General features: G+C 59.9%; 1 protein-coding gene across 1 annotated transcript in view; it reads right to left on the bottom strand.

The window, feature by feature from the left end:
• Positions 1 to 410: 410 nt before the first annotated feature.
• TEKT5 (tektin 5) overlaps positions 411 to 13,847 on the bottom strand; it is a gene marked incomplete at both ends in the record, with an annotated part of 39,922 nt that continues 26,485 nt past the window's right edge. The window contains 2 exons of the mRNA XM_081300046.1: positions 411 to 672; positions 7,839 to 7,993. Coding sequence (XP_081156172.1) covers positions 411 to 672; positions 7,839 to 7,993 — 417 coding nt within the window. The remainder of the gene's footprint in view (positions 673 to 7,838; positions 7,994 to 13,847) is intronic.

Below are 13,847 nucleotides of genomic sequence, written 5' to 3'. Positions count from 1 at the left end.
CTGCCCCACGTGCTACCAGTCACCTCTACCACTGCCCTCTTTTCATAAATGAGGTGCCCAGGTTAGGCGCTTGTTCAAGGCTATCGGCACCAGGTGATAGAGCTGGGCTTTGGATTCTGAGTTCCGACCTACTTTGTATTTCTAAGGAGACAGACAGGGAAGAGGGACGGGCCAGGAGGAGAGGGAGGGGCCTTTCATTTCTGGGGATTCTTGCAGCCTTGCAAGTCCCCAGGCTCCCACCGGAGGGAACATCGTGAAGCATCTGAAGCAAGAAACGAGTCCCAGGATCTTTGATTTGGGCATATTTATTTGGGCTCTTTATATATACATGTACATATACTTTTTTTTCATGATAGGAGGAAAGGGAGTAAATGACACTTTATTTCGGGGTCTTTTCAAACTGTATGCCCTTAACAAACCCGAGCAGAGCAGGCGCAAGGGCTGACGGGGGCGGAGCAGGTGTGGCCCATCAGGCGGGGCGTGCTGGGGAAGGCCTTGCGCATGGACATGCACCTCTCCTTGTCGATGCACAGGGTGTTGGCCTTGATGGCCAGCTCGTGCTCCAGCCGGGACTTGGTCATCACCAGCAGCTGTATCGTATCCTGGGTCTCTCGCAGCCTCAGCTTGAGGGTCTGCAGGGTGTCGTCAATGGTGAACACCTCATTCACGAGCCTGGGGAGAGGGCAGGGGGAAGGGCCAGGTCGGTTGGGTCCTTCAACACAGACGTACCCACGATGGGGAGGAGGAGGACTGGTGTGGGAGTCTGCAGTGATGGAGGAGGAGGGCTGGTGTGGGAGTCTGCAGTGATGGGGAGGAGGACTGGTGTGGCAGTCTGCAGAGATGGGGGAGGAGGTCTGGTGTGGGAGTCTGCAGTGATGGGGGAGGAGGGCTGGTGTGGGAGTCTGGAGTGATAGGGGGAGGGCTGGTGTGGAGTCTGCAGTGATGGGGGAGGGCAGGTGTGGGAGTCTGGAGTGATGGGGGGAGGGCTGGAGTGGAGTCTGCAGTGATGGGGAGGAGGGCTGGTGTGGGAGTCTGGAGTGATAGGGGATAGGGCTGGTGTGGAGTCTGCAGTGATGGGGGGAGGACTGGTGTGGGAGTCTGCAGTGATGGGGGAGGAGGGGTGGTGTGGGAGTCTGCAGTGATAGGGGAGGAGGGATGTGTGGGAGTCTGCAGTGATGGGGGAGGAGGGGTGGTGTGGGACTCTGCAGTGATGGGGGAGGAGGGATGGTGTGGAGTCTGAAGTGATGGGGAGGAGGGCCGGTGTGGAGTCTGCAGTGATGGGGAGGAGGGCCGGTGTGGGAGTCTGCAGTGATGGGGAGGAGGGCTGGTGTGGGAGTCTGCAGTGATGGGGGGAGGGCTGGAGTGGGAGTCTGCAGTGATGGGGGAGGAGGGCAGGTGTGGGAGTATGCAGTGATGGGGAGGAGGGCTGGTGTGGGAGTCTGCAGTGATGGGGGAGGGCTGGTGTGGGAGTCTGCAGTGATGGGGGAGGGATGGAGTGGGAGTCTGCAGTGATGGGGGAGGGCTGGTGTGGAGTCTGCAGTGATGGGGGAGGGCTGGTGTGGGAGTCTGCAGTGCTGGAGAGGAGGGGTGGTGTGGAGTCTGCAGTGATGGGGAGGAGGGCTGGTGTGGAGTCTGCAGTGATGGAGGAGGGCCGGTGTGGAGTCTGCAGTGATGGGGAGGAGGGCCGGTGTGGGAGTCTGCAGTGATGGGGAAGAGGGCCGGTGTGGGAGTCTGCAGTGATGGGGAGGAGGGCTGGTGTGGGAGTCTGCAGTGATGGGGGGAGGGCTGGAGTGGGAGTCTGCAGTGATGGGGGAGGAGGGCTGGTGTGGGAGTCTGGAGTGATAGGGGGAGGGCTGGTGTGGAGTCTGCAGTGATGGGGGAGGGCTGGTGTGGGAGTCTGCAGTGATGGGGGAGGGCTGGAGTGGGAGTCTGCAGTGATGGGAGAGGGCTGGTGTGGAGTCTGCAGTGATGGGGAAGGGCTGGTGTGGAGTCTGCAGTGCTGGAGAGGAGGGCCGGTGTGGAGTCTGCAGTGATGGGGGAGGAGGGCCAGTGTGGAGTCTGCAGTGATGGAGGAGGAGGGCCGGTGTGGGAGTCTGCAGTCATGGGAGGAGGACTGGTGTGGGAGTCTGCAGTGATGGGGGGAGGGGTGGTGTGGAGTCTGGAGTGATGGGGGAGGGCTGATGTGGGAGTCTGCAGTGATGGGGGAGGGTTGGTGTGGAGTCTGCAGTGATGGGGGAGGGCTGGTGTGGGAGTCTGCAGTGATGGGGAGGAGGGCTGGTGTGGAGTCTGCAGTGATGGGGGAGGGCTGGTGTGGGAGTCTGCAGTGATGGGAGAGGAGGGCTGGTGTGGAGTCTGCAGTGATGGGGAGGAGGACTAGTGTGGCAGTCTGCAGCGATGGGGGAGGAGGACTGGTGTGGGAGTCTGCAGTGATGGGGAGGAGGGCTGGTGTGGGAGTCTGCAGTGATGGGGAGGAGGGCTGGTGTGGGAGTCTACAGTGATGGGAGAGGAGGGCTGGTGTGGGAGTCTGCAGTGATGGGGAGGAGGGCTGGTGTGGGAGTCTGCAGTGATGGGGAGGAGGGCTGGTGTGGAGTCTGCAGTGATGTGCGGAGGGCTGGTGTGGAGTCTGCAGTGATGGGGAGGAGGGCTGGTGTGGGAGTCTGCAGTGATGGGGAGGAGGGCTGGTGTGGGAGTCTGCAGTGATGGGGAGGAGGGCTGGTGTGGGAGTCTGCAGTGATGGGGAGGAGGGCTGGTGTGGGAGTCTGCAGTGATGGGGAGGAGGGCTGGTGTGGGAGTCTGCAGTGATGGGGAGGAGGGCTGGTGTGGGAGTCTACAGTGATGGGAGAGGAGGGCTGGTGTGGGAGTCTGCAGTGATGGAGGAGGAGGGCTTCTGTGAAGACTGCAGTGATGTGCGGAGGGCTGGTGTGGAGTCTGCAGTGATGGGGAGGAGGGCTGGTGTGGGAGTCTGCAGTGATGGGGGAGGAGGGCTGGTGTGGGAGTCTGCAGTGATGGGGAGGAGGGCTGGTGTGGGAGTCTGCAGTGATGGGGGAGGAGGGCTGGTGTGGGAGTCTGCAGTGATGGGGAGGAGGGCTGGTGTGGGAGTCTGCAGTGATGGGGAGGAGGGCTGGTGTGTAGTCTGCAGTGATGGAGGAGGGCTGGTGTGGGAGTCTGCAGTGATGGGGGGAGGAGGGCTGGTGTGGGAGTCTGCAGTGAGGGGGGAGGAGGGCTGGTGTGGGAGTCTGCAGTGATGGAGGAGGGCTGGTTTTGGAGTCTGCAGTGATGGGGAGGAATGCTGGTGTGGGAGTCTGCAGTGATGGAGGAGGGCTGGTGTGGAGTCTGGAGAGATGGCGGAGGAGGGCTGATGTGGGAGTCTGCAGTGATGGGGGAGGAGGGCCGGTGTGGAGTCTGCAGTGATGGGGGAAGGCCTGGTGTGGGAGTCTGCAGTGATGGGGGGAGGGCTGTTGTGGGAGTCTGCAGTGAAGGGGAGGAGGGCTGGTGTGGAGTCTGCAGTGATGGGGAGGAGGGCTGGTGTGGGAGTCTGCAGTGATGGGGGAGGAGGGCTGGTGTGGGAGTCTGGAGTGATAGGGGTGAGGGCTTGTGTGGAGTCTGCAGTGATGGGGGAAGGCCTGGTGTGGGAGTCTGCAGTGATGGGGGGAGGGCTGTTGTGGGAGTCTGCAGTGAAGGGGAGGAGGGCTGGTGTGGAGTCTGCAGTGATGGGGAGGAGGGCTGGTGTGGGAGTCTCCAGTGATGGAGGAGGAGGGCTGGTGTGGAGTCTGCAGTGATGGGGAGGAGGGCTGGTGTGGGAGTCTCCAGTGATGGGGGAGGGCTGGTGTGGGAGTCTGCAGTGATGGGGAGGAGGGCTGGTGTGGGAGTCTTCAGTGAGGGGGGAGGAGGCCTGGTGTGGGAGTCTGCAGTGATGGAGGAGGAGGGCTGGTGTGGGAGTCCGCAGTGATGGGGGAGGATGACTGGTGTGGAGTCTGCAGTGATGGGGTAGGAGGGCTGGTGTGGGAGTCTGCAGTGATGGAGGAGGGCTGGTGTGGGAGTCTGCAGTGATGGGGGAGGAGGGCTGGTGTGAGAGTCTGCAGTGATGGGGAGGAGGGCTGGTGTGGAGTCTGCAGTGATGGAGGAGGGCTGGTGTGGGAGTCTGCAGTGATGGAGGAGGAGGGCCGGTGTGGAGTCTGCAGTGATGGGGAGGAGGGCTGGTGTGGAGTCTGCAGTGATGGGGAGGAGGGCCGGTGTGGAGTCTGCAGTGATGGGGAGGAGGGCTGGTGTGGGAGTCTGCAGTGATGGAGGAGGAGGGCTGGTGTGGAGTCTGCAGTGATGGGGAGGAGGGCTGGTGTGGGAGTCTGCAGTGATGGAGGAGGAGGGCCGGTGTGGAGTCTGCAGTGATGGGGGGAGGGCTGGTGTGGAGTCTGCAGTGATGGGGAGGAGGGCTGGTGTGGGAGTCTGCAGTGATGGAGGAGGAGGGCTGGTGTGGGAGTCTGCAGTGATGGGGAGGAGGGCTGGTGTGGGAGTCTGCAGTGATGGAGGAGGAGGGCCGGTGTGGAGTCTGCAGTGATGGGGGGAGGGCTGGTGTGGAGTCTGCAGTGATGGGGAGGAGGGCCGGTGTGGAGTCTGCAGTGATGGGGAGGAGGGCTGGTGTGGGAGTCTGCAGTGATGGAGGAGGAGGGCTGGTGTGGAGTCTGCAGTGATGGGGAGGAGGACTGGTGTGGAGTCTGCAGTGATGGGGGGAAGAGGGCTGGTGAGGGAGTCTGCAGTGATGGGGGAGGAGGGCTGGTGTGGGAGTCTGCAGTGTTGGAGGAGGGCTAGTGTGGGAGTCTTCAGTCATGAGGAGGGCCGGTGTGGGAGTCTGCAGTGATCGGGGAGGAGGGCTGGTGTGGGAATCTGGAGTAATGGGGGGAGGGCTGGTGTGGAGTCTGCAGTGAAGGGGGAGGGCTGGTGTGGGAGTCTGCAGTGATGGGGGATGAGGGCTGGTGTGGGAGTCTGCAGTGATGGGGAGGAGGGCTGGTGTGGAGTCTGCAGTGATGGGGAGGAGGGCTGGTGTGGAAGTCTGCAGTGATGGGGAGGAGGGCTGGTGTGGGAGTCTGCAGTGATGGAGGAGGAGGACTGGTGTGGAGTCTGCAGTGATGGGGAGGAGGACTGGTGTGGAGTCTGCAGTGATGGGGGGAAGAGGGCTGGTGAGGGAGTCTGCAGTGATGGGGGAGGAGGGCTGGTGTGGGAGTCTGCAGTGATGGAGGAGGGCTAGTGTGGGAGTCTTCAGTCATGAGGAGGGCCGGTGTGGGAGTCTGCAGTGATCGGGGAGGAGGGCTGGTGTGGGAATCTGGAGTAATGGGGGGAGGCCTGGTGTGGAGTCTGCAGTGAAGGGGGAGGGCTGGTGTGGGAGTCTGCAGTCATGGAGGGAGGGCTGGTGTGGGAGTCTGCAGTGATGGGGAGGAGGGACGGTGTGTAGTCTGCAGTGATGGGGATGAGGGCCGGTGTGGAGTCTGCAGTGATGGGGAGGAGGGCTGGTGTGGGAGTCTGCAGTGATGGGGGAGGAGGGCTGGTTTGGAGTCTGCAGTGAAGTGGGGAGGGCTGGTGTGGGAGTCTGCTGTCAAGGGTGGAGGGCTGGTGTGGGAGTCTGCAGTGATGGGGAGGAGGGACGGTGTGTAGTCTGCAGTGATGGGGGGAGGGCCGGTGTGGAGTCTGCAGTGATGGGGGGAGGGCTGGTGTGGGAGTCTGCAGTGATGGGGGAGGAGGGCCGGTGTGGAGTCTGCAGTGATGGGGAGGAGGGCTGGTGTGGGAGTCTGCAGTGATGGGGGAGGAGGGCTGGTTTGGAGTCTGCAGTGAAGTGGGGAGGGCTGGTGTGGGAGTCTGCTGTCAAGGGTGGAGGGCTGGTGTGGGAGTCTGCAGTGATGGGGAGGAGGGATGGTGTGTAGTCTGCATTGATGGGGAGGAGCGCCGGTGTGGAGTCTGCAGTGATGGGGAGGAGGGCTGGTGTGGAGTCTGCAGTGATGGGGAGGAGGGCTGGTGTGGAGTCTGCAGTGATGGGGGGAGGGCTGGTGTGGAGTCTGCAGTGATGGGGAGGAGGGCTGGTGTGGAGTCTGCAGTGATGGGGAGGAGGGCTGGTGTGGAGTCTGCAGTGATGGGGGGAGGGCTGGTGTGGAGTCTGCAGTGGTGGCGAGGAGGGCTGGTGTGGAGTCTGCAGTGATGGGGAGGAGGGCTGGTGTGGAGTCTGCAGTGATGGGGGGAGGGCTGGTGTGGAGTCTGCAGTGATGGGGGAGGAGGGCTGGTGTGGAGTCTGCAGTGGTGGCGAGGAGGGCTGGTGTGGAGTCTGCAGTGATGGGGAGGAGGGCTGGTGTGGAGTCTGCAGTGATGGGGAGGAGGGCTGGTGTGGAGTCTGCAGTGATCGGGGGAGGGCTGGTGTGGAGTCTGCAGTGATGGGGAGGAGGGCTGGTGTGGAGTCTGCAGTGATGGGGGGAGGGCTGGTGTGGAGTCTGCAGTGGTGGCGAGGAGGGCTGGTGTGGAGTCTGCAGTGATGGGGGGAGGGCTGGTGTGAGATTCTGCAGTGAAGGCGGGAGGGCTGGTGTGGGAGTCTGCAGTGATCAGACTTTGAGGCTGAGCCCTGGAGGGCAGCACAGGGAGGAGGGTTGCCAGGGGCCATGGGCATGAGAAACCGGAAGGTAAGCAGAGGCTGGGAAAGGAATATGCAGGCTCCTGGTAATTTAAACATGGACTTTCTATGCGGCCGGCAATTCCACCATTGGCCTGTAATCAAAAAACTGAATACAGTGTTTGAACCAAAAGGTATAAATTAGACCCGTTGTTCACTGCACCAGGGGTGGCAACTGTTACTCCAGTGTCCGTTGACAGTTGAATGATGAAGAGACGTGGCATGGCTGTCCTATGAAATGGCATTCAGCCATAATTAAAAGGAAGCTTTGTTATGGCATCTTAAATAGGATTCTTGCTATGTGGAAATAGCGCCTTTGCAGACATCGTTCAGTTATGGATCTTAAGATAAGCTCATCCTGGATTTCGGATGGGCCCTACATCCAAGGACAGATCTCCTTGTAAGAGAAAGGAAGGGCCTTCCGGGGATTGAGGTGCCCAGGAAAGAAGGTGTGTGAAGATGGAGGCAGAGACTGGGGTTGTGGCATCTCCCAGAATCCCAGAGAGGCACTGCACCCTGCCCCACACTCATGGGCTCCCCTTCTGGGCCACCATGAACTTTCCACCCCCTCCCATGTCCACAGAAGCAGGCCTCCTCAGCTAGGCAGGACGGGGTACTCCACCCAGTGAGGAAGGACTCCAGCTACCCCAAGGCCTCACAGGTGAGAATTGTACAGGAGGGAGGTGGGAGCTCAGGGAGGGGGGAGGGGGGAGCCCAGGGAGGGGGGAGGGGGGAGCCAGGGAGGGGGGAGGGGGGAGCCAGGGAGGGGGGAGGTGGGAGGTCAGGGAGGAGGGAGGTGGGAGCCCAGGGAGGGGGGAGGGGGAGCTCAGGGAGGGGGGAGCTCAGGGAGGGGGGAGCTCAGGGAGGGGGGAGCCTGGATTGAGAAGGGAGGCCACCAGGGCACCAGGTCTACCTGGAAGGCTAAGATCTCCTCAGCTTTCGAGGACACAAGGTTTCCTGAGCACAGAGCACAAACCCCTGGTGATAAGTGATTCGTGCCCGGGCAGGGAGGGGAGTGCTGTGGAGCAGGACAACGGGCTGGACTCACATCTGGTCTCCCTCCACCACATACGCACAGTGCCCAGTGTGGGCTGGAGGTCCTGTTAGCTCCAAGATTCCTGGGCGTCCTGCGATCCACCCCTCCCCTCCCTACGTCCCCAAGTGTCTCCCCAAACCCACCAGCACCACTCACTTGAACTGTGGGATGTCCCTGCACAGCTCCACATTGGGGCGCCGGTTCCGGCAGGCCAGCCTGGTCTGCGCCACCTTCAGCGGGCACTCCTTGGCTATGATGGCCCTCTCCAGCAACATGATGGTGTTCTCCGCTTGGAAGATCTCCTGCAGCGTCTGTGGGGACCACGAGGCCATCACCACCCATGGGACTCGCTGGCCTCCTCCCACTTTGGGCCTGCAGGGAGCTAAGGCCAACTCAGGGAGCCCTAGGAAGTGCTTAATTACTCCTGCCCCACCCCTGGACCCTTGTGGTGAGGGTCCTCACCCTAAGAGGTTCTTGGGGAGCAGTTTGGGCACCTCTGGCCACCACAGCCCACACTGTGAATGCTGGGGATGGGCAGTGCCGAGATTCAAGGTCTTGCCTTGAGTCTCCAGTGTCCATGGATGCAGCCAGTCAGTGTTCAGTGGGAAGACAGGAAGGGGGGGTTGAGCATTGACATGGAGGAATCAGAACAGCCGCTCATCTCCAAGGCTGTTTTCATCGGAATTAGTGTGGGCTGCTCCGTGTCTATTTCACAATCTTATTATCATTCCCAGTAACTAGGTCAGTAAGTGGAGAAGAAAGAGAGAAACTTTTCAGCTTCTCCATAGAAACATTTCACCCACTAACATGCCACCCTTGTGCCCTACAGTTGGGGAAGTTCACATCCCAAGCAGGGGCGGAGGAGCCTGCTGGGGTGGGCCGCTCTGAGTCTAGTTCTGCGTGGAGGTTCTGCAGGTAGAAACCCGGGAAGAAGGAACTCATCAGCACAGTGCGTCAGGATGTGCTCCTGATAAGAAGCCTGCTGGATCTCCACGGAAGAGGCAAGGAAAATCAGAACAAGGTCGTCACAAGGAAAGATTGGAAAAGGGTTGTCACTTGTGTTGGGACATGGGAGTCTTCTGAGTGATTCTCTCTGCTTCTGTGTGTAGGAAAATTTCCACAATAAAGAATGAGAGCACTGCTAAAGAATGGGCACGCCAGGCCAGCCTGGTACCAGAAGGACCCAACCTTGCACCTGGCCCCCATAGACACACCAGGGATGGAGCCCACACACCAAACAGACGTCATACACACTGCTGTCACCCAGTGGCCCAGCTCTCTGAGCAGCTATATTTTCTGCAAGGAGGCTCTTTGTGGGAGGGCTGTGCTGGTAGGACCCCATGGTGAGGACCCAGGTCCTGACATGCCTAGAGGTGGCACCCAGCCATGATGGCCCCAGAGCCCAGGAAGAGATGCAGATATTATCCATTATCAATTTCACTTGGCCCAGAGAACAATAGCATTTAAGAAGCCCACTCACCGGCTCCCCCAGTAACAAGAAGTTACTGGGATTACTGCTTGAGACTAGCCTGCCATTCTGTGGGGGGCATTCACTTTCTGTGCCCGCCATTTTGAAACCAAGCGATGTTTGCTGTGTGCCCACCATTTTGACACCAGACCACAACCAGTAAATGCCTTTTCTATTTTGACTGTTGGTACAATAAATGAGGAGTATGAATGCAAAGAAACCATGATGGAGACCCTATTAGGAAATTCCCGTCATCAAAGTCGTGGAGGTCTGGAGAGAGAGACAGAAAGGCCGGAGAATGAGAAAAGATCGATGACATCAAAGGGGCCAGTGAGACTACAGGACACCCAGTTAAATTTGAATTTCAGATAGACACCTGATCACTTTTTAGTGTGTGTCCCACGGTGAGCCAATTGGATGTATTATCCCAAAATTCACGTAATGGAACCCTAATTCCAATGTGTTGGCACTGGAAGACAGTGACTGGGTCATGAGAATGGCACCCTCGTGAACAGGGCTAGTGCCCTTGTAAGAGGCCAGAGAGCTACCTCCATCTCTTCCACCATGAGAAGTCAGCCCCCAGGGGAACCGGCCGAGCTGACACCCTGTGGTGGACTTGGGCCTGTGGAACTGTGAGAAGTAAATCTCATTGTTTATAAGCTTCCTCCTCCGTGGTACCTTGTTATAACTCCCCCACAGACTAAGACATTGCCCACCGCGTGAGGTAGACTGACATCAGAATGATTGATTGTCGATCTGATGCTGAGGGTTAACGGGGTGTCCTGCATTTTTATTTGCTAAATCTGGTAAGCCACAGTAGTAGCTAGATAAACCCTGACTGCATGATTGGCTGTGGGATCTGGAAGGCTGCATTGTCAACCACTCCCCAACGGTTCTTATGCACATGAAAATTTGGGAACAGTCTGCCCCCCAAATAATATGGACCTATATTCCTAAGGTTTTGAGATAGAAGAAAAGTGACTCCACATTAACATGCCGGTGCTCCTGAGTGGGGTCGGGACAGTGCGGACAACCCCCAGGCCCTGCCTGTAAGGATTCTCCAATCATGTTCCTTCCCCCTTATCGAAGCTGTCAAACATTCACAGACACCTGAGGATGGCTATTTCAGTGAGTCAGAGGCACGTGCTACAGGCACCAAGAAATGGCTTAAAAGACAGTTTGTCCAAGTGTGAAAGCCCTGGCTTCCCTGTCGGCTTAGGAGAGCCTGGAAAGACGGTTCTGACACTTAGAGAGCACGGAGAGGCCTGTTTCTTGGGAGTGCGTGGAGAAGGGCGGCTGAGTTAGGAGTGGGCGGAGGCGGCCCAGCCTCCTCCACAGCACACCTGGGAGGGAGGCTGGCCGCACCCAGCTCCCAGGGAGCCCCCAGAACAGAGTGAGTCCTCGATGGTGGAACATGGCCCTAGAGTGGGCCCATGTGGCCCAGGGTGTGGGTGCCACGTAAGCACTTCACCCCTCCTGGAAGTCCTGGGGACTTTCCTGGGAATCTTGCCCTTTGGGGGAGGGCTCTGGGGGACGTCAGAGGTCCCCCTGGGCCTGGTATGGGGGAAAATGCAGCCTCACATAGCTGACAAGTGCTCCGTGGTGCCCCACGGCCCAGTGCTGGTCTTGTTGGGGGACCAGCCTGCACCCCGCCATCTGTACGTCCCGTGGCTGGGGTGGAAAGGGGGACATCGCTGAGGCTGCCCTCCCTTGGCCTCCTTCACGGTCCTCGCCCTTGGTGCCCCTGCTCAGGGCTGGGCCAGCCTCACCAGGGCCTGGCGCTCTAACAAGGCCTGGTCCTGGGCCAGGGAAGGGCGTTCCCGCCTGTGCTCTGTCACCAAGCCCAGGGCTCCCGGTGTGGGCCCTCCTTAGCAGCAAGCAAGGATCTGGGTGGAGGATCCGCTGGGACAGGCACACAGTCCCCTCCTGGTGGCCTTTACGTTGTACACGTTTCACTTTCCTTTGCCCCTTTAATGCAGTGGACACCTGCGACCTCCCACGTGGCGGGATGACGCCCTCCTCCACCTCAGCAGCTCAAGTCCCTTCTGCCTGCTGTTGGAAGGTCCCTCTGGTGTGCCGCACACGGGTGGGGGGACACTTCAATCCTGAATCCCCTCGCGGGTGCAGCCACACTGGACTGCTCATCAAGGTGCTCCAGGCCAGGCCGGCACCGGGACCCTCACGTGGACATCTCATTAGAGGTGCAAATCAATCCTCTGAGGAAGGTTCCAGCAACATTCCCTGATTCTAGATGAGGAAAGTGAGACCATTATCTCTGGCCACTTCCTCTTCAAACCTGCTGGCCACACCCAGGTCGGCTCCCTAGAGGGGCAGGAGCAGCCGTGGGACCGCCAGGCTCCTAGGTGACAGGCTCTGACTGAGTGCTCACGGTCTGCCGTGCCTTGACAGTGTCTCTTCTAAATAAATGTATTTTTTAAAAAACTTGAAGTGACATTTAACCCAAGGTGCCCAGTAAGTCCTGGAGCACAGGGTCGAGGAGACACTCCAGAGAGACCGCATTTGGGAAACTCCAAGTCCTGCTGGGTGTCCACAGGAAGATCCAACGTGCAGGAGAGGGAGCACGTCCGAGCTGGGGAGGGCCCTGGTGGTGCCCAGGGAAGGCGGGTGCTGGGCCCAGGGGGGACCGCCTGCAGTTTGCCTCCCCATAGCCCTCGGCAGCACCTCTTGAGTGAGCCCGTCTGAGGGTTTTCCAGAACCTTCCACAACTGGCTGCTCTAGAACCATCTGGTGACGCACACCCCCAGCCCAGGCCGCAGCAAGTGTGAACACTGCCAGAAACGTTCCCGTCACCTCTGTCCAGCCCCATCACTCAGAGCCAGGGCCATCCTCATCAGAGGGGAGCTCCCGCAGCCACCCCCAGTCCTGAAAGCCGGGGGCTCCAGAGCTCCAGAACCTGAGGAGAGCGGCCCCCACCTCCAGGCCAGGAGCAGACCACTGTGTGAGGTGACCAGGGACAGAGCAGCCTGGACCTTCTGCTGAGGAGGAAGCCAGCAGGACCCTCACCCCGAGTGGCCTTTTTGGAGAGCGAGTCAATGGGACCAGACCCACCTTGGGGACCTGCGCGTCCCAGTGAGTCAGTCCTGGGTATATACTGTAGGAAATTGTCACCCGTGACCCCCAGGTCACACACGTTCCTCGCAGTGTCGCCTCTGGTGGGCAGCCAGCTGACAGCCACCAGGTGCCATGACTGTACGCCTCCAGCGCTCCATGAGGAGGCTCAGCCGGCCCGGCCTCGGCACTGGGCCTCTGGAAGGAGCCGGGTGAGGAGCGCAGGCGGCCCAGGCACAAGACCACATGATCCCTCCTGAAAGCATTAAATATCTGCAAAACACCACACACGCGGATGAGAACACAACTGCACCAAGAGAGCCGCGGGACAATTACACTGGGCATCCTGGGAGAAAGAGTGACCAGGCCACCCAGTGAGACAGGGACAGGTGAGGGAGAACCCAGACAGACTGCACACTCATCCGTCTTCACGGGGCTCGGGAGGGCAACTCCCTGCCGCCCTAAGAGATTCAAAGTGTCCTTCAAATCTAATGTCCTTATTTTTCAAGGGAGAATTTTGAAAAAATACCATCTAATGGTAAAGGCCATTCCCAAGGTTGGCGGCCCAGGGGCCACAGGAGTTAGCACTCCTGCAGCCCCGCCCCGCCCGCGCCGCTTCTGGTGTCCAGGGCCTGGGCTGCGGCCTGGGCACCAGGACTTCTCAGACCCTCCGGGGTGATGCAGCCAGGGTCAAGAACCAGGGGCGCAGGTGACACAGTGACATGCAAAGACGAGGAGCCTCCCTCCGTGAGGAGCTGGGCTAATGGGCGCAGGCAGAACTGGGCATAGAAGCCAAGGCTGTCCCAGTGGAACCCAAGTGGCCAGGGGGTGGGGGAATGTACCTGGATGAGCCTTGGAAACCCGGGACTCAGCCCTCAGGCCAGAGCCGGGCCCTCTTCCTGCCGTGACCCAGCATGCAGGGTTGGGCCTGAAAATGTGGCAGGTGCGTGAACCTCTGGGCTGCCCCCCACAGGGCTGGTGAGACTCCGGCTCTTCCCAAGGGCCAGCTTCCTCCAGAAACACACCCTGTAAAGGGCCACAAGGAAGCCGTGGCACCTGGCTCCCCACCTGCCCCCGCCAGACACAGCAATCTCTCACACCCAGGGACACTCATAAACAGGGCTGCCTCGCTGCCTTGTCCCCAAGCTCAGAGGGCTGCTCTGGGACCCAGACCCCTCCTCAGAGACTTTGATCTTCCTGTTCCCATAACGCTGGGCCGTAAGGGAACCAGGCTCCTGGGCAGTCTGGCTCATCCTGGAGGCTGGGCGGGGCCCCTGGGGATTGGCCCAGGGGGTCACCCCATGGGAGGAGTCTTGGCACCCGGGTCTGGCAGCCAGCCCCGTCTTTCCCGCCCTGGCCAGGAGCAGGAGAGAGGGTGTGGGAGAGGATGTCCACCTCATTCCCTCTCCCAGCCCTGAGTTCTACACCCTCGTGCTGTGGGGTGCCACCATCAAGGAGAGCCTAAGCCTGTCACATGCCCTGCCTCCAGGGACAGTCCTCTGCCATCTCTCTGCGTTCACACATTCCAGCTCCTGCTCTTACTTGCTGTGTGACCTTGCAGAGATCACAACTTCTCTGTGCCTCACGCAAACTGGGATCGACATCCATCGAGGCCTGTCTAGCTGCAG

Source organism: Spermophilus citellus, assembly GCF_964194105.1.
Source record: "Spermophilus citellus genome assembly, chromosome: 6".
NCBI lineage: Eukaryota > Metazoa > Chordata > Mammalia > Rodentia > Sciuridae > Spermophilus > Spermophilus citellus.
Note: the sequence above shows the minus strand (reverse complement) of the source record. Positions and strands in the feature narration are given on the sequence as shown.